General features: G+C 42.8%; 1 protein-coding gene across 1 annotated transcript in view; it reads left to right on the top strand.

The window, feature by feature from the left end:
• nbas (NBAS subunit of NRZ tethering complex) overlaps positions 1-21,230 on the top strand; it is a 146,375-nt gene that overhangs the window by 122,534 nt on the left and 2,611 nt on the right. Inside the window, exons 50-52 of the mRNA XM_041958947.1 lie at positions 6,090-6,229; positions 10,491-10,638; positions 11,996-12,130. Coding sequence (XP_041814881.1) covers positions 6,090-6,229; positions 10,491-10,638; positions 11,996-12,130 — 423 coding nt within the window. The remainder of the gene's footprint in view (positions 1-6,089; positions 6,230-10,490; positions 10,639-11,995; positions 12,131-21,230) is intronic.

Below are 21,230 nucleotides of genomic sequence, written 5' to 3'. Positions count from 1 at the left end.
AATCAGAGCAGTTGGGAAAATGTATAACCCATTTTATCGTATCACTTCGCACACATGTACCGAGGCACAGCCAAGCAGCCGCTGAGGTTTTCACTTCTTCCCCTGCTGAAAAGTAAAAGGTCGTCAAAGAGCAATACTGTAGCTGCTGGTAACTACTAGTTGTCATGTTTCATTTACTGCAGCCTCCCCGTCTGCTTACTTCATTTCTATGCTTTCCCCTCGTTTCCTGTGTCCCTGAGTATCATTCCTCTAAAAGCATGGCTACTTCCAGTCACAGTGGGCGACGGTGTAGCATGTGGCCGGCACAAATTCAGCGCCACTGTTTCCCGTGCCCGGCAGGAAAAAAAAAGGAAATCAGTGGTTCTGAAGCTTGAAATTACAGATGGTGAGAGCTCGCAGCTTTTTTCTGTGTGTTCATTTTCATGCCCGTGTGCATGCGCTGATCTCTGTCCCACAGAAATGTTTTTGTAGGGTGTCATATTGTTTGTTGACCCTCAGCGTCGCTGGTTGCAACTGGCTTCCATGAATCGCTGTGTTGACAGAATTTATGTGTTTCCCTGTGTGTGTGTGTGTGTGTGTGTGTGTGTGTGTGTGTGTGTTTGCCTTTTCGCCAGCACCTGTTGATGTTTACGTGTCTGCGATCATGTGTGTATGCTTTATCTTTAATAGCAAGTGTTTGCACACAACTGGCACGTTCATATAACTGAAATGAGTCATTTGTTCATAAGAGGTGGCAGATTTACCACACCCAATTCATAGCAATGATGAAACAACGACGTCAGACAGAGGTTGTTTCTAGCCAGCGACCGTCGATCTTACCGGCTGAGGTATCGCTGAGGGGATTTTGGTCAGCTGTAGCTACTGTAGCTAGCTAAAGAAGCTAGCATGCATATACTTGATGTGTGCTAAATTGGGACCACTAATTTTGTACTTATTAAACTTAAGTAGTATTTAAGTTGTACAAAAATCCATCTTAAGTTGTATGAAGTATACTTGACTTTTCTAAAAATGGGACTATTTTAAGTATACTTAATATACTGCAGATATACTGATTATTTTATATTGGCTCATGCATTTAGAATGTAATGTAAGTTATACTTTGAGTGTGCATTAAATCTGACATTAATAGAGTATGACTCAACACTTTTTATATACTTACATATAAAATGTAATACTTTTAATCTGTATGTATTAGTAAGTTTATTTCTAGTGCACTATTATGCCGAAAGTGTTTAACACGCTTACTGGAAATATACTAGAAAAGTATTTGACAGCAATTATGTTAAAGGAGCACTTTAAAAGTTGAACTTAAATTGTACTAAACATATATTTTACTGTAGTATATTTGTTAAAAGTATGCTTTCAGTCTATTTAAGTAAGTACCCATTTTCTATAAATGTACTTGAAACATACTTTGCAATATTTAAATGTACTTTAAGTACACTCAAGTATATTTTTTTTCACTTACATACAAAATCTGACAGTTGTTTAAAAAGTTGTCCTCCAAATGGGGAAGTGGAGATGGGCCATAGGAACAAACAAGTCAGATGCGAAATATAGAGTCTTGTTCACAAATGTACTGTGCCATTAGCATTTATGGCAAAAAATTTGTCTTAGTAACTGATCTTGGGATAGACAGATGGCGAGGAAAGAGAGAAATTGGGATTGAATGTGTTTGAAGGTCTGACAAATGGAAAAGGCAGCATTTACATTAGATGAAAGAGCATAAAAAGTGTTATAAATATACATGGAAGTGGACAGATTTGTGCCCACGGTGTGTACGTATATTTAGATCGGCTGATTGACTGAGAGGCTGTGTGTCGGATCTAATTTGTCAGCACTCCTCTGCTAAATGTTACGGTATTGGCTGACGGTCTCGTCCTTTTCCTTCTCCCTCCCCCCTCCTCTTCCTGCCCTCCTGCCCTCCTGCACTCTGTTCTTTGTACGACACCACAGAGGAAATGTTGATTTTAATCACCAGGCATAATTAATTACCATCCTCCCTTGTTAAGAAAATAAAAGCCTCACAGCCACGTAGTAATTGGCAGCGATTTAATTTGCGTTGTACTGTAGGTGAGTTTTGATGAGTGTGTGTGTGTGTGTGTGTGTGTGGTGACAACGTTGTGGGGGCATAAATCTATTTACACAGTCACATTGTGTGTCCTTATGGGGACAAAGCACAAGTCCCCCATAACATAAAGGACTGAATGTTAGAGTGAAGACTTAGGTTAAGGTTATGGTTAGGCAAGTACTGGTTTTGTTCAGGGTACGTCTCCAGGAAGTGAATGTAAGTCTATGGAATGTCCCCTAAAGTGATGGAAACATGACCATGTGCATGTGGGTGTGTGTTTGAGAGAGAGAGAGAGAGAGAGAAAAGACTGTATGACTGTGTGAATGTATCTGAGTGCACTTCATAATGTGTTTAATAGAACATGCAGTCACAATATTACCAGGGAATCCCAAGGCCTTCCATACCATTGAATTTTCAAACATAATGAATAAATGTTGCCATAAAACGTCAGAAAATTCGTCAATAGCGAGACAGCGATCAGTATTCAGTGTTCATAACCCAGGAAGGCAATAACAATGATGAACAGGCTTTGGGTTGCAGTTTACATTCAGTGATGGATTTGAGAGCTTTAGATTGCAGCGAGGGCTTTTTACAGGTAGTTAAGATTCCATTTCTGTTTCCCAAGTGACCTCCATTTCCAGAGGGTCCTGGGCTTCAGCTTTACTCATTTATTGCTCCATCCCACATTATAAGATGCTTCAGCACACCGCTAAGTATGGATCTGCGGTGCTGCCGGTTATCTGCACGTGCTGTTGCTTATAAATTAGAGGTTAAACACCTCAAATGTCTCAAAATCAGTAGGAGTAACAGATACTTTATTAAGGAAATCAGCTGATGCGAGTACTGTTTAATTGCCGTTCATCCATTCCATGTAGTGTTGGTCCACTGTGGCACAATTACAAGAGCAAGTGGATTATATGGAGCCCCACAAGCCACAAAGGAAGAAACAAATTGTCAGACCAGTTAAAAATATAATGCTGTTGGTTGGATACTGTAAGTCTAAAAACAAATCTTTGCATTTCATCTTTAACTTCCATGTAGCTGATGAAAAACAGAAGAGATTTTTATTGTTTTCCTTTTACAACTTTTACATTGTGCTAGGACGCTAACTTCACCATGCTCACCATCACTCAGCATGCCGGCTCAGCATGGCAGGGATTTGAATCTCCGTTCCAACAGGGCTACCTGCTCAAAGGTGCGTCTTCAACTAATGATAATAAATTCATCACAATAAAAGTCCCCTGTGACTTTTGCTGCAAGTGTTTTTCCATCACATGGCACTGCAGGTAAAAGAAGCTGTTTACCTGTTGGAGGTGAGCTGTTTGCAGAGATGCAGTCAGAGCCTGTTGTCTGCAGCTCTTCATCTATCATCTCACCATGGCTGTTTCTGCCTGTACTCTTCCTCCCTGCAGCATTAGCAGACTTGTTTTTATTGAAGAAAAGCAGCGAACAAAGCTCCGCTACTGCGGTGATAAACACATTTCATTTCCTATAATTCGTCACAATAAAAATTCCCCTTTGTTTTACTATTCGGAAACTTTTATTATGAAGTAGCAGTTTCATCAGCAGTAACGACAGCCGAAAGCGAACATGAAACGGTAGAATAGAGCAGATACCTGAAAGTGCAAACAGGGACACGGGAGAGAAGCTAAACTTCAAACCATAGAGATTCAGTTAGAAGCCTTAAAAGTACTGAGAGCTGAACACACAGAGACTTTTCAAAACAGCTTTCTCTCTTCTGTACAGACAGGAGCTGAGTCTCACAACATGTGCTTGTTTGAGGGAGAGAAGGGGTGGGCCATGGTCGGCGAGAGGTCACCAGAACCTGCTTCTAGGCGGGTCCGGCACGCTTTGGCCCAACTCTGGAGGCGGTCCAACCTGAGCGTGACTAGGCACGTTTCCGGTAATAGAAACGCAAATCAAGGCAGAATGGTGTGACTGGCCGTGGCCAAAAGTGCCAATGGAAAAACACACTGACAATTTATGCTCACTAAGGAAAAGTGTCTTCCTGCCTCATTAAATTATTGTGAATGGGACAGCTTCATTTGCTAGTCCAAGTCGGAGTACTTTGGAGCTGGATCTTTACCGGTACAAATAGAAGAAGTGCACAGATGGTTTCTGTGCTAACACAACGTTATTACAAAACTGTCCCACGACTGAAAAACAACGGATGAAAGAAGAGGTATGTGTTTACCGGTTCATCCACAGGCAGTTCCCAGCGTCTCAGAATGTTTAAATTGGACTTTGTATAGACCTTTATAGTGATGAAATATTGCCAGGCTTTACATAGATATCCAGTCATAAATTTGATCGCACCGCTGAGGCTGAAGCTGTGTTTTATGAGTCTGGCTGCAAGTGATGTATGTGTTGTGTTGTGTTGTGTTGTGTTGTGTTGTGTTGTGTTGTGTTGTGTTGTGTGTGTGTCTGTGTGCGTGCGTGCGTGCGTGCGTGCATGCGTGCGTGTGTGTGTGTGTGTGCGTGAGTGCGTGCATGTATGCGTGCGTGTGTGACAGAGCCTGTCTTTGCAGCAGCCATGCTTTGGCAGGTTGTAGTTTTCCCCTCAGAAATCAGCCGCTCTCTGAACTGTTAAATCACACTAGAAGCCAACCTTTGAGAAGAAAATTAATTACTTTCCCTCTGCCGCCTACTCCTCTCATTTTTTCCACATTAACCCTCCCTCATTCGTTCTCACTCTCTTTTTCTTACACTCTCCCGCTTGACTTCTCTCTTATAGGCAACAGCCAAGGCCGGAGGCATTATGTTTTCAGGTTGACCATCCATCTGTCCGTCCTTGCGTCCCATCCTCGTGATCGCGATATCTCAGGAACGCCTGGTGGGAATTTCATTACATCTGGCACAAACGTCCACTCAGACTCGACCGTGAACTAATTAGAATTTGCTGGTCAAAGGTCACTGTGACCTCACGAAACACATTTTTGGCCGTAACTCAAAAATTCATCCGCTAATTATGACACCAATTCATACAAAAGTCTCTGAGGAGAAAATGATGACGTGATGACATTTTATATCCAAAACATCAAAGGTCAGCTTCACTGTGCCTGTGATGGCGTTCTGCAAAAACACTTTCCTGGCCATTATTCAGCAGCATAACAGAGGAACAATAACATTTGTCAGACGCTGAATTGGTGGCACTAATCTCGGCTGCCCACCTTGAAACTGTGCTGATTGTATAGATCTTCTGTACAGCATGTGCATTGTAGTATTTGTATGTAGCTTTGCAGCAACATACATATTTGAAGCATTGTAGTCCAGCACAGGCTCATTGGTTCTGCTGATATTGATCTTGAGGGGATTGCTGATGCACCATGTGATGAAGCTCTCTATCAGTCCTCTGTCCTCCTCTGGAAAAATAGTCTCTAAGTGAAGACAGCATGTTTCTCACTGGCAGTTATTTACTGGAATAACAAATGTCAATATAGTGATGGCTTTCATTTTTTACAAAAAAAATGCACTTAATACGTTTATTTATGTTCCCTCAAAGTCTTCACTACATGCAGTACATGAGTATATACAGACATGGGTGCAAACTGGTCTAGTTTGATTAACAGTGAGTGGTGCCGTTACATGTTTGAGGTTCGGGGACTTTGATACTCGTCGAGAGGGAATGTTTGTGTGTGTCTGCAGTCATTAGGTTGTCAAGTTTTGCCACCACAATGGAGAGCGTGCTGCATTAGAAATCAATGAAAGCTGTTCTCCTTTTTCTGTTCCATTTGTGTTGGATGGCGCCCAGTGGAAGTGGCCAAGATAACAGATCACCGAAATCCGCTTCTCGGTGGGCGATGCTGCCATTTATCACAACATTTATCCACAACATTGCACATGTAGCAACATTTGAAAGAAGCGGGTGGTGGTTAGTCTTGCCGGAACACACTTCACGCACATAATTTGTGCTTTGTGCTCAATGACCTGCTGATATCTTACAGCTGAGATCCTCACAGCAGACCCTTTGCGTCTCGCTCTCAGACTCATTTGCCTTTCTCTACGCTCTTCCTCTCAGGTTCAGATAGAAGATGTGGAGAATGAGGAGAAAAGGTACGCCCTCTTCCTGGAGCTGCTGGACGCTGCACAAAAGTGGGAAGACTTTCAGCTGCTCATGCTCCTCCTACAAGCGTGGCCTCCCATGATGAAGGAGGAAGTGTAAGACAAATGTCTTTTCATTGTTCTTTGATTCTTTCAAGGGTCAAGCAGTAGTTTGACTTTCAGAAATATACTCCTGTTGGTGTTCTTCCTGAGACATGCGTGGGAAGATTGATCCCATTCTCATCTCGATAAATATTAAGCTACAGCCAGCCACTGATTATCTTAGCTTAGCATAAAGACTAGAAGACCTAGCCTGGCTAGCTGTCCAAAAGTGCCATCGCCTCTATAGATCACTTATTAACACATCTTTTGTCATATGTTTAATCCGTACAAACTCTGACATTTCAAGGCAACTAGATGTTTCCCCCACATTTTCTGTCTTAATGCTAAGCTAAGCTAACCGACTGCTGGTTGTAGCCTCATATTTAACCTACAGAAATGAGAGTGGTTTTATTTTCACATCTAACTCTGCAAAATGACAGAACTATTCCTGTGAGCACCTCTATGACAGTAATTACTTAAGAGTTGTTAATATGCTCACCATCGCTTGTTTGCAGCTCATTTGCAAACATATCATTCATACATAAACGATTAAAAAAAAACTCAACATTTTATTTTACATTTTATTTTATAAGCAATACCAACATTGCAGCTGCTGATTAACTTTCTTCCTCTCTTTTCTCACCTAATTTAATTCTCTCTCTTTCAACCTCTTCTCTTAATGTGTTGGTGCCCTCTAAGCATCTTCAGTGAATGTAAGTTTTAAAGTTAAAATGAAAAATGAGTGCTATTTCATTTTGGGTCAAAGCTGTCCCTAATGCATACTTAAACTCAGTGAATAGTCTGTGTGTTTTGGTGCTTAACAGTCGCCCACAGACACTTTGACCAGCGTTTATACTGTAGTTTGTTTGTTAACAAAATCAGGGACACATGACGACATTGGAATTTTAATGGGCAGCTTCTGTGCAACGTGTTCTCGTTTCACTAAGAGCGGGAATGGAGAATAGTGCCTCTGATCGCTCAGGTAAACATGCTGCACATAGACTTTCAGAGTTGAAATGAAAGCAGGTGAAAGCTTTAGGCTCCAGGCCTCTTGCACCAGCTTGTGTCTTATGAGCAGCAAGCGTTGGCTTTATTATTAAGTGTCTAATGATGTGATTGCTCTCCTCCTGCTCCATTGTTCTTGATTAAAAGTGAGCGGTGTTCGGAGGACTGGTGAGACAGTACAGGTTTATGCAGTCGGGAGTTTATCCTTCCAGCTCAATCGATGCATGCTGTTTCGATCAGCAATTTAAAGTGGAGCTCTTCTCCAGTAGCTGTTAGAAACCCACAAGGGCTTATGCAAAACTGTGTACAAGTGTGTGTCTGTAAATCAGTTTTATAGATGCTGATGACTTTGTTGGTGTGTTGATGAACAAGATTTACTTGTGTTCAATACCAATGCATCAGTTTAAAGGCCAAAACAACCTGCCTGATGGGATACTTGCTCTTTAAATCTAGAATAAACACTATTCCAGGATCAGACTACACAGTATTTTGTTTGTCCGTATGATCTCCATGTCAGGTTAGGGGGTCCAGCTGCCAGCTTCTACTGTGAAGTGATGTGTTGATGTGGATTCAGTCAGAACTGGAAGGTGTTTGGCCCCAATAAGTACTCCTTCGTGGGCCCCTGGAAAAAGTTATTGCCATTAGATGCAGCATTTTAGTTTTTCCTCTTCACAGGATAAAAGAGAAGTTTCTCTGCCTGACACTATTTTTTCGTATTCAAGACAAAGCTGCCTTGTGTGTGGAGGTGAAAATTACTGAAAGGGAGTCGATTCAAGTTTTTAAATAAGGGGAAGCATGTATTTTTGAGCCGAGGCAGTGTAACAAACAGAATGAAAAGAATCAGGAGCAAGTGTAAAAAATGGCTATTATTCATCTTCGTATTTGAATGGACAATAGAGGTGTGACAGGGTTTGTGTAAAGCCGGTGTTTTTTCTGGCAGACTACCGTTCGGATGAGAAGCCGTAGGAGGGATGAGGATTAGGTTTGGACACCGCAGCTGCTTCAAGTTCACCCCCAGATTTAACTGACACTCCGCTGACTTTGTGAATATATATAAACACTCCTTTCATCTGCAGACCAAGCTGTTGCACTGTTTCTCAGTCTTAAATGCAAACAAAATGCCGAGTACAAACTCGGCTCCTGATTATGGATTTTGTTTCTTCTTGTCTCTTTCGTCCTCATTTAAATCGCTCGAGTCAATTTGCTGCAACACGCATACATGCTGTGCACTAACCACAGCAGGCTGGAATGTGCCTCTTTGAAGCCTGAAATTGAGGTCTGATCTGTGTTCAGTGTGCGTTTTATGTGCAATTGCTGCTACATGCTGCAGTCATAATTTGGGACACAAAACTCAGAATAACTTAACCCTCAAATGCCTCATTTGAGATGTTCAGTTAAGACTTGAGGGCGTTATCTCGAAGTGTGCGTGACACGTGGTTAACCTTAACTATTAGCCTGACTCAGCATTTAATCTTGGTTGAGACGCGTTTACTGCCTGTCTGTAAAGCGGAGATTTGTTTCTGTAAAGCTACAAGAGGCTGTTCTGGGAGCTATATTGAGTTGCATCTAAAGAGCTTATCCTTTAGTCTGTGCCCATAAACTGAGTCATGATTCAAAGCACGAATGGAGGCTGGCTGTGACTCACGCTGCGCCCCGTGACAGATTTGGCGAGCGCGCAGACACTCGTAGACGCATGCGGCGGTACCTCCCTGTCCCCTGGTAAAGCGCAGGAAGCAGCGCTGTGCCAGCAGCACAAGTGGACTCTTGTTTGTTCCCATGGCCGCGTCATCCGAAGGTGAAGCAGCTTGTCAGGACAAGACGCCCCGGTAGCTGGATGGAGAGCTGCCTTCTCTGCTGACAGTCGAACAGGAGCCCCCCCGCTGTTCTCCCTGCTGTCTTTCTCTCCTCACCTCTATCCTCTCTCTCTAGCTGGCAAGCTCTTTTCCATCACACACACTCTCTGCTCTGTGCAGATACACAGAGGCACACACACATAGGCTTTTACCTCAGGGTCTCCTTCCTCTGACACGCTTTCTTAAAGACTCACTTCAGCAGCCTAATCTGACATCAAGCATCAACCACTTGACTTTTCTTTTTTTTTCCTTTTTTTGATTTTTCATCATGCAACTGAGGATTTATCAACATGTTACCATCGACCCTTTATCATGGGAAACCACTCACACAGCACACGTTAATATCCGATTCCCCCCTCTCACCTCCAGTCTCATCCTTTTCCTTCTCTGTCTGTTCATTATTTAACGCGCTGCTTGTCATGTTAATCACACACATAACTTCCAGCTGTGCGAGCATCACTGCCTGTCTTCTAACCACTGTGGAGCTCAGAACTGTGGTTTCTTTTCTTGTGTCTTGACGCCGATTTAACGAGGCGGTGGCTTTGCTGCAGCATCCATAACCACAGACATTAGTGTTAGCCAGCTGTTAGAGTGGCGCTCATACAGCATTGACTCCTTGCCATTCTCATCATAATACTAATAAACTCAATCATTTAAACAGGATCCATCCGTCAACCAAGATCTAGTTAACAGATAATCAGTCGTTCTGTTTATTTCTTACCATGACTGATATGTATTAATAAAGATCCTTGAAGGTCGGATTTCCTTAGCGTCACTCGCATCTGCTGGCCTTGGTGGTAGCTAATCTGTCGCTCCGGAGGCATTAGCACGCGAAGTGATGCCTGTCACGGCTGACAACCGTCCCCTCGTGTTCACTCAGACAGTCAGAGAGAGAGAAAATGCAGCATGTAGGTGTTAAATATTAACTGCGAGAGTATTGTGGTCAAACAACTTTCCTCCTCACTTTCATGCCAAAGTCAGAATCCATTAGGTCGTCTGCAAACCTCTCGGTAATTGTGCCTGCCTGTGATTTGACTTCTTACGTGGCTGTTGTATTTAGATTATTCATAATGTACATTCTCGTGCCATATGGTGCACATACAGTTGTCAGCTGCTAATTTTGGATCGCTGTCTAGCAGGATCTGGTGACATGCAGAGCAGTAGATGAATAACATTATTGGTCTTTCTATACATTGTATGTTCCTGCTGACTTCTACACGCTCACTAATATAATATACAGCTATATATAGTAATATACAGTAGCTGTGTACTTAATGTACTTCACATGCTTACTCTAGTAATTTCCAGTCTATGTTCTTCTCTCTATGTTCACCTCAGACGAGACAGCAGCGTTACACACAAGCACACATATTCAAACATATTCATATTCACAGGTCTGTCTTGCTCTCTGTCTCCAGGGCACAGTCGGAGCGCAACCCCTGGGTGGTGCTGACCTCGGCGCTGCTGACCCGCTGCCAAGGGTCAGAGGTCAGATTAGACCTGGGTCAGCAGGTCGTCACCATGGTGCGATCCCTGTACAACACCAAACACAAGCTTCCTGCGCAGGTAACGGCAAACACTCCTTGGATAACCGTCTGACTGCTTGTGTCGTCTTTTCTTTGCTGTGGGTGGATCACATTAGTGTCCACAAAGACAGTTTCAGGTGTTGTGAATATCACAGTGTCTGGCTGTGACAAGTAAATGCAAACAGGAAGCAGTTTCATGCAATACAGAGGTGGTGGAATGTAACTAAACACATTCACTGTAAGTACAACTACATATTAGAGAGAAACACTGTACTTTTTACTTGCGCATTGCTTTAGATTTAGCTCCCCAACAGTATTTAAAATACAAAAAATTGGCTCCACCATAACAGCCTACAGCAATTACATGCTACCTATGGTAATGCATCTGTAATAATGACCAATAATGTAAATATAAAAATGATCAAACTTGAACTTAAATAATAAGAAATCATAATTTCAAGCACATTTAGTTCCTCATTCTTCCTACAATGCAGGGCTTCTTCTTGTAACAGAGTGTTTTTACACTATTGCTACAATTGTTCTGAAGATAAAATAGATCTGAATGCTTCCCTCACCACTGCAATACAATGAGGAGTGTGAAAATTATTATTTAAATTTATCTGCTATATTCATTGTTATCAAAAATATGAGGCTAAGCTTCTCTAAATTCAGCGTAACTTAACTGCAGCGCTGCCATTTTGCCTTGTAGCTTAATACAGGGGCCCAAAGCTATTAAGCATGTAACCCGCAGCAACACGTTACAATCAGCTCGGTGCTTTTTGCAATGTACTATAGGCACTAGCCACTCTTTGATATCTGACGGCCCCTAATGCTATTCATGCCCTGCTGAGCACCATGGAAGTGGTACGCCTAATGCCATTCTGTATGTCTAGCGCCAGCTGACTGTGATATTAGTTTAGCGCTAATGCTATTCAGAGTGAATAGGCTAGTGTCTGCCTGGCTGTCTAATATTAGTGTGGGAAGGGGGTGGGAGGCAGAGAAGGAGGCCTTTTACTCTGTTCTGAACAGCTTTAATTTGAATCTGCTGGAATGAAACCGCCAGAGCATGGGGGAGTCAGATTGCATTGTGATATCCATATATTACTGGATAGGACTGCAACAGGACTGTGTGGCTGGTGTGTGCAGACGTTTTTAGAGGTATTATGTTCCTGCGTGTCTGTACAGTATATGCACATTGATTAACCTTCAGTGTTCCTCGCCTACTCTCCCCCCCGTCTCCTTCTCCCCTCTTTTGTTCTCCTTTGCTCTTTTTACTCTGTCTTCTGATTACCTTTCCCTGTTTTCAACCCACTCTTGCTTTTATCTCCCCCCTCCTCCTTTCACCCATTCATCCACACATGTATCCATTCTTTCTCTCTCTCTCTCTCCCTCTCCAGTGTATCAGACACATAACCACCCTGCTGCTCCAAAGCCAGCCGAGCCTTCAGCAGCCTGCACTCAAACTGATGGCTGAGAGTGGTGATGAGCAACTGCTGCAGCTGACTCTGGATCAGATCAACAGCATGACCGCGGTAAGAGTCGCAGTAATAGTCAGCATGGTCCATATTCAAATGCAGCCCAAGTGCAATCCATGGGCCACATTGCAGGCATTATAGACATTTTTAAATGATCAATTATTTTGTCTTTTAAATCATGAAATCCAACTGTTTTCACTTCTAATGGCAGCAGAAATCGTCATTCTGGATTTAGAAGTTTGGCATATTTGCTTGAAAAATGGCTGAAATAACACATTAATTACAATACAGTAACTGTCATCAAGTCATTTTCTGTTTATCAAATAATCCACTGGTTCCCAACCTGTGTGCCTCGGGACCCTTTAAATGTCTGCTTTCGACCCCTTTTCTCAAGATTTTTCCTTATTAAAATGTTTATTTGAAAGGTTTTTAGATCATTTATTGTTTGTTTCACAAGAAAAGAGCACAAAATATGTGGAAAAGTTTAAAAAACAAACAGAATTGTGACACTTTTTTTTAGTTTATTCATCTGGTGACCCCTCAGATTTATATTGTTGGCACTAATCAGTCAATCCACTAATTGTTTCAGCAATAGTGGCTATAACACCCTTGATTTATTGAGGCTCTAATGGCTATTTTCAGTCAGTGGATAAAATCTAGCATCACAATTATTTCTTTTGTCTGTTTATTAAATGCAGTAACATTACAGTGCTCTAGCAGGCCTCAGAAACCGAACTGAAGAAGTGTGAGGAGGAACAGAAAGAAAAATGCAGGCAGGAAAGGGGACGACTGATAAGGATGTGATCAGAACTTTATTCCTATCTTCACTGTGGTGAGATAAGAGTAAAGTTCTCCAAAAGAACCCCAACATTCAAAGAAGCCAACGCTCATCCACTTGCTGACTGGCCTCTTGTTTTGGGAAGCCACGATCAGATAAGAGAGCTACAGTTTAAGAGTGTGTGGGCCGCTCCCAACTGTTTCCCGATCAGATAAGCAATTGTCACAAAGTAGGCCTCTCAGACCCAGCACACCCTCTCTTTGCTCCTGGATCAGATAAGAGGAAGTCTCTCCATTAAGTGACAGAGCCCCTATTAAATGAAACACTGAAGCTCCTATATTGGTGCACCTGAGCAACATGCTGCTTTTATCCTGCCGAGAACAGAAAGCAGGACTGAGGCAGGTTGGGGTTAAAGGAGGTAAGGGAAAAGATATGCGATTTAGATGTGCCAAGGGAAAATGAAACGGAGGGGGAAGGAAGGGGGAGAGAAATAGGGGTGAGAAGGGAAATTAAAAAGACACAGCAAATGTATGAAAACGTAAAGTTAGACGGACCAAGACGGAGGTAGAGAGGACAGAGCATTGTGCACAGAGGGGGTGGAATGAGAGGAAAGAGAAGAGATAAATCAGGTGGAGTTAGAGAAGGGCTGCATGGATGGAATAAGACAGGTAGAGTGTCCCACTGCTTTGAGAAATAATCTCGCCTCCGCCACCTAAGAGCTGAATGAACGAGGGCATGTTCGGAGCGGCTCAGAACAGTGTTCATCTGAAGATAACATCGGCAGAGACAGAGAGAAATCGCCGAACATCTAATACATCTGATAACATGTTGGCTCATCGCTGCTCACTGTGGACTCGTACGCATGTGGGTGTGTGTTTGTCTGTGTGCATCTCTCTGGTGCCTGTTTGCTGAACCGTGCTGACACAAAGTGCGTTTTGCTATTAAATTCAAGGGCGGTGTTTCTGCCTGAGACTGTTTTAAAGGATCTGCTCAACTAAATTCTGTTTCTAAAAAGGGATGCAGGGTATCAGTATTTATCGATGCTCCAATCCAACCTTTTCTTCCCAGATATCAATACCTCAACTCAGGTCCAATGCCAGGGCTGCTTGGAACTCACTGTATTTCGGTACGATCTAACGGTCCATGAGTTTGAAGTCTTAGAAGATGAGAAAGCTCTGCATAGCAGTTTATAACACTCTGACATATATATATATTTATATGCTTGTATGTATTTGATTGGCTGCAGCAGCACCTTGTTGGATGACGTATTCATTTTGGCAAACGTTGAGCAAGGTTCAACTGGATGACTCTGCGTTTTTTCTATTTTTCCGGATCAGTTTGTGTGGGCATCCGAGCTGCGTCACCAAACTGGCGTCATTCCAATGAGGGAGCTGGGCTTTTTCACATAGTCCGAGCATGGCGTGAGTTAGTGGCCTGCTGTGACTGAATGATTGTACCTGACGCTGAATTTTCTGACACTGATAAAGAAACTGTATTTCATGTGCATCATCACATCATAGCTGATACATAGGGCGCTTAATATGGTCAGCATCAGATCATTGCATCCCTAATAGCAAACTTTATTGTCTGATAGAGTTACTCTGGATTACTCACAGGTCTTTTACGAAGCATTTTCAGTGAAATTCTGAGACCCGACAGCTCAAAACCTGGCTGAATAGCTTGCTGCTCTTCTCCTAAACCTTCTTTTTTTGGGCTTCTTTTTTCACTGTCATGGCCAAATCTAAGCTGATACAAGAGCTCAACACTCTGAGGCCTTTTATCAGATCCACAAATAGCCGGGACTTGTCAGCAGCTAGCCATCAGCAGATCAGTAGCTCTTATCAAGGGAGGATCAGAAGTAATTGATTTTAGTTCAGCTTGGTCGAACAGGAATCTGATGGAGTGTATTGTGGAAGCTTAACTGTTAATTGACTGTTGTTTCAGTCAATTAACAGGATGAAATTTATCATAGAGAGCCATGTGAAAGGTTTCTGAAGTGTCAGTCTTCATTTATTTACCTGCCTTTTAATGCCTAAATTAACAATCCTGAGGTTAATTTTGGTCACAATGCACCATATATTTATCAGCTCTGGAAACGGCAGCGCTCCTGATTAATTACATGAAAATGGGTGATTGGCAGGCGTTATCGTCAAGCACTGCCCCACCTGTTTGTGTTCGCTGGCGCGCTGCTCCATATCTGATGTCATAGATTACTGTGCACATTGTTTTCCCCAGTATCAACACATATTTTTGAAAGAGATGCCCCTGAGATCACATTAGAAAAAAAAAAAGATGAATTCTGAAGATTAGTTTTTAATTAAAATGGTGTTGTAGAAAACCACTTGACACTAGAAGTAAATGAGGAAAAGTAATTTATTTGGCTGCAGTGCGCGGTATGTGTTCATTTTGCTTCACATTTACCGGGTCTTGCTTCGCTGCGGAGGACACCACAGTGGGCGTAGTAAAACAGAAGGAGGGAGGAATGAAAGAAGTCGGAATAGAATAGAGTATATGACTTGGAAGGGAGACAAAGAAGTAGTAGAGAGAGCAGGTAATGAAGAAGAGGTTGTATTGTTCTTAATGGTGCAGGAAAATACAATGCAGGCTTCTATTTCTTTTCACTAGGGCTCCCTCCCTCCCATCATTTCTTCCTTTAATCTCTTTCCTTTCTCGCTCTGCTCCTCCTAGTAAAGATGTATGGACCGTGGAGGAGCAGAAGGGAGCAGTGGAGCAGGGAGCCAGGGGTTAACACCAGCCTGACTAATGGAAGAGAGAGATAAGGGGCTCATAAGAGCCGCCCTGCCAATATGAATGAGATGTCAGTGCGACGTACAGCATAGATTCATCCCATGCATACGCAGCTGTGGTCCACACCAGAACTTGCTGCAACCAAATGCTCTAACAGTCCTTGTGTCTTTCCACCTTGTTCAGTAAGCCCCATCCCCCTTAGTTACTGTTGCTACGCCTGTCAGCCTTGTAGGTCCCGCGTGGCATAGATGTAGTTGTCAATTATATCAATGGCAGATATACCACCCAAAATTCTCAGTCATTTTATTAACAGAGGCAAGCTTCTCATTTCCAACGGCGACCGTACATTTTTCCATCTGAATTTACTGCTGTTACCAGCAGGTTTTTATCAGCGGTGGCTAGCTCGCTAATTAAGCTATAATTTTGTGAATTTGTTGAAACGACATCTCAGGTTGACTTTTTGTTTGCAGCTTACTTATTTTAAAATGGGAGCCCTGTAAAAGGGGAATCAAGTATACACTTGATGGCTACATACATGATTGCGTACTAAAATACTGAGGCTAAAGCTACATGTTCCAGGCAAAACGTTAGCATCTTAATGATGATTCATGTAGAAAACGTAAGTAACAGCATTTGTTATAATATTGCAGTGTAGAACTAGTTTGCAATAGTATTACAAGTATATAAGGAAACATCTAGGATCAGACTGTTATTTTGTGTTAGCATAACTCTTTTAGCCTACTTAGCTTACATACTAGTGTACATTTTAAAACCATGTATTTTCACTTGCATCATTATAAGAAAAAAGGCTTTTAGGATGAGGAGCAACTGAAAATTTGGAAAATGCAACGCCGTCCCGTTGGCAGCAGCTGCCGTGCAGTGTAAACTCCCCCAAATCCTATAAAGAGCAAGGCAGAACCGCTAACGTTAGCTTAAACTTTGATAGCATCCAGACCAGCAGGAAATACTACAAGGTGAATGTGCTAATTGTGGACGGGCCTTTTTTTTTTTTGACGCAGCTTGTAACCCTGCAAACTAATGTACTCAGTCAATTCTTGGCCTTGAGTGCAATGCAGTGAGAGCACTGTTGGAGGGAAGCTGGATGCTCACCAGGGCTGTCAACAAATCGAATGGACTTGTAAAAAAAAAAAAAAAAAAGCAGACATTCGAGTGTGAAAATTAATTGTGGGAAAAAATAAAGCAGCACTACCGCGGCTGTCCGCCTGCACTGAATGCACTGTATGAAGGCCATTAGTCACACAGCATCACTTTCATTGATTGAACATAAAATGTAGGTGTTAATGATTAAAAAAAAAGACTATGAATATGTCTACAAATAGATATTCAAATGTGTGATTTGAAGAAGGAACACTCAAATGTCTTTTCTGGCCCGTTTTGACAGCCCGAACGCTAACAGTTGCGGCTCACGTTAGAGAAGATAAACACAGAGCAAACTCTTTACATAGAGAGTCTCTCTTCCTGCACCCTTACTACAGCGTAAGGAGGAAGCCAAAGTTGAGCAGATCTGCCATGCCGTGGCCTCGCCAAACAACCACATAGCACGCCTTTTCCGTCTCCCCAGAGGAGCGAAGACGAGAGGCGTGCGCCGATGATTGTGTGATTGAGTGATTATGTGTCTAATTGCTTGTTGAAGTGGGCTTGTTCACAGCCTTTGTGCCATATTGGACCTGTTAATCTAGCCGTGTTTGCTCGCAGTGTGCTGATCCCTGCTTTGCTCACGGCACGTATGTGTGTTTGTGTTTGCTCGTGTGCGTCACAGCCCACTTTTATTTTTATTTTTTTGGCTCCGCAGCCTCTTCTTGTGTCACTTCCAATCATGTCGGGGCTGTAAGCAAGGACTGTTTGGTGTTGTCTGTGTGTGTGTGTGTTTGGTGCACCACTAAAGCCCAGGGACAGCTAGGATGGAGAGATGGGAAGTGGAGCCTGAGGGAAGGAGAGAAAAGCAGGAGTGAAGGAGGGAAGGAGATAGTTGTGTGTTGTCTGGCATTCCAAAGAAGCTTTATGATTTAAATGATAAAAGAAGGCTCGGCCATGCATTATGTATTAGGCATTGTACGTGTACGGTAATTCCAATTAAGCTCTCACCAGGGTTTAGCTCAGGGAGGGAGAGGGCAGAAGAAGACGTATACAGGAAATGAGAGACGTGCAGGGCAAGAATAGAAAACGAGGGTGTGAAAAATTGACCAGAGCAATCAGGCAACATTTAGATGCAACTGAAAACAAACAGGAGCGGCAACCTTGGCTGCCTTTCACGGGGCGAGACAGCACGAAGCGAGAAGGTAACAACAAGAGCGAGAGGGGCATTGGACATCTTACGGCTGCAGTTTGATGTGTCAGTTTTCTTGTCACGCTGAGTGTTTGTTCATTCGCTCACAGCGGCTGCGAGCACGCACACACACGCACACATGAAACAGAAGACGCCCCTTGTTTTCGCCTCACTGAAGACACCGATTTGTTTGAACGTTCAGAGGAGATTTGGAGGGGCTTTTAACCTCGCACATACACCTGCGCCCAAAAAAAAACAAAAACACATACGCCACAGGACAGGTTTTTGTGTTCTCCAAGCTGTTGACCTTTGAGAAAGAAAGGAAGGCATGATGGATGTGTTCCCTCCTCAATCAGTTTTCTGTTTGCAACAAACTGTTTGTCAAGGCAGGGCCTAAACAGACTGCCGGGGGAAGCTCAAAAACTCAGAGAGAAAGAGCGAGACGGGTGGTGGGGGAAGCATCGCAGCAGTGCGGGTGGATGTATGGGTGTGTGAGAGGTGCGGCAAACTGGATTGTTAGCCGTAGAGTCGACTCAGAGGTCGACGTACCTGACAGCTGAATGCTGGGGCTTCGGTTTGTGCTGCAAATGCCATGTTTAAATCATGATACTGCAAATGTAGCGAAAGCACATGAGACCAGTTCTAATTATATGAAACCAAACTCTTCATCTATGTAAAGCGTCATTGTAATTAAAGGAATAGTTTGTCAGTTTTGGAAAAACACTTTCTGGCTTCCTGAGAGTTAAATGAGAACGTCAGTCTTTGTGCTACATATGAAGCTGGAACCGGCAGGCTGTTAGCTTAGCTTAGCATAAAGTGGACTGCATCTGTTTGGCTCCTGGCTGCAGCTGCATATTTAAGGGACGGTTATGAGAGCAGTATTGATCTTCTTGTCTAATTCTCTGCGAGAAAGCAAGCGCATTTCCCAAAATGTCAAATTATTCCTTTAAGTTCAGCTCGCTTGGAATCAATAATTTAGACAGCAGAGCCTTTCTGAACGATAATATGATGCAATCTTATCGTCGTGATGGGATTCCACTGTAAGTTGATAAATGAAAATATTGAATTATCGCCCATCTCTGCTCTGCTTTCATGAGGTTTTGCAGTATTAAGAAGAAGGAAATGAGTTATTAAATTAGTAAGTATCATCCGAGAGTAACTATATTTCTCAGATGCTGCAGAGGAAACGCATAGCAGGGAAATGATTCGGGGATGGCTGCAGTTACTACTTTAGTAAAGATGATAAAGGGAGGATAAGAAGATTTTAGATTCGAGACAGTATGTTCAAGTGGTGATCAGCTGTCTACAGCACTGCATCCTTACTGTAGGTGTGAGCCCTGGACGAGCAGCAGTGCCTGAAATGTAACAGAGCTGTTCGTGCTGTAAAAAGGACATAAAGTTATCTGCTCTGCTCTGATATCAAGATTCCCCTCCATCCCTCCATCTCCCTGCCGCTCCTTCACATCTATTTTCAGCTCCACTGTCAATCCAACTGACTCTAAGACTCAAATCTGCTGTCTCTCTTGACACCGTCAAGCAGTAATAGCCTGGGAGGTGTGTGTGTGTGTGTGTCAGTGAGCATAGAGGACCAGGCCTGTGCTCCAGTGATTTTTTGTGCTTTTCCTCTCTTCCATAATGGACCAGAAGTGCAGGAAAGACAAAACTGTCTGCATATTTATAACTAGTGGGGGTTTCTGTTTATATGTCTATGTTCCTGTCCCTAAACTGGTCTTAACACAAGACTGACTCTCTGTCCCCTAAGTCTGTGGACATCTCATCCAGCCCACATTCACTGGATGTGGCGACATGTGCATATCTGTTGTCACTTTCGAACTGGCGCCCTGCAGGTGTATTTTGTGACGCCACCTGGTAGAGCTCTCAGAGAGCGGCGCTCCCCAAGCATGCGTCTGGCAGAGGCGTTTCTATTTCGGAGGTGTGAGTCCTCATTAGAGCCAAACGCTGCAGAAGGTGATTTCAGTGATTAGCGTGCCTTCAGGTCAAATCAAATCTAAGTTATTTGTCCAGCCATTAGTCACACTAACAGCCTCAAATGGCACCGCGAGGCCACATTTAACAAAGTGAAAATAGAATGAAGAATAACTCCAGTTTATTACATGTTTGGTCTGATCTGTAGCTGGGCTAGCAGCGACGGCAATGACGGTCTGCACTTTGGTTCAGACTGAAATATCTCAACAACTATTGGATGCATTGCCGATTTAATAGAGTCATGTCTTAGCACTAATTAGCAAGTGTTGCCATTCTAACAAACTAAAATCAGCACATTAAATATGGTCAGCATGACATCTGCTAAGCATCAGCATGACAGCGTTGTTATTGTGCGCATGTTAGCATGTAGCTCAAAGCTGTGCCTCACAAAGCTGCTAGCTAGTTCCCGTGGGTGCTGAGAGTGCATCAGCTCGTGTCTGGTAATGTGGCGACTTTAATGAAAAGAAGTGAGACGATCAGAAAGACAAAGAGAAATTCTCAGGTTAGCCAAATTGATTTGTAAATAGAGCTGCAACTATCGATTAATCTGGCAATCATTTTCACGATTTATTGTTTGGTCTTGTTTTAATCTACCAACAGTCTGTTTTTAAGAGAAATTTTTACCCGAAAGATCTGCTGTAAACATCCAAATTTGATCTACTGTACTTGCTGTAGTTGTGTCGTGCAGCATTTTCCGGCACAGTGAAGGACTTTTACTGACATTTACTTTGCTTTTATCTCCAAACAATGAGATTTAGACAATCTGGATAAACACTGGTCTTATTTACAGCCTGTCTCATCGTCTCCTGTTGTGTTTCTTGCCTCTGTATTTATTGTTGTGCTGTCACTGTGTTCCCAGATCTCAGGAGATACTTGATTACAATGTTATCATTATCAAAAGGTCCAAGATCTGATTTAATAATAAACAATTCGCCCTGTTAAAAAAAAGATGATGATGATGAACAGTGGTGGGTGGATGAAAACCTCCATAAACACATACAGTATCGCATGTTTGGACACTACAGAGACAGTTTGTCCATATTTTGTACATCCTTACTTGCTCCTTTAGCCTTGAATCCTTTGCAGTCATCTGTGTAAGATATTGAGCTCCAAAATAGGTCAATGTTCACTGCAGCTCCCGAAATTCCACGTTGTTCTGGGCCTCTGCTGAGGCTCCAAAATCAAAAGTTTGAAGCTGAAGTGTTAAGTTGTTTTGAAGTGCCTCTCCTCGGTTCTAGTGTGCATTTGGCTCTGGGAAACAGTTGGTGCACTTAAAAATGTATGCATCTGATGCTTTCAGTGCATGTCTGCCTTTCTCCTCTTCAGCTCTCTCCCTCCATCTCTCTCTCCGTCATATA

Source organism: Chelmon rostratus, chromosome 18 (assembly GCF_017976325.1).
Source record: "Chelmon rostratus isolate fCheRos1 chromosome 18, fCheRos1.pri, whole genome shotgun sequence".
NCBI lineage: Eukaryota > Metazoa > Chordata > Actinopteri > Chaetodontiformes > Chaetodontidae > Chelmon > Chelmon rostratus.
Note: the sequence above shows the minus strand (reverse complement) of the source record. Positions and strands in the feature narration are given on the sequence as shown.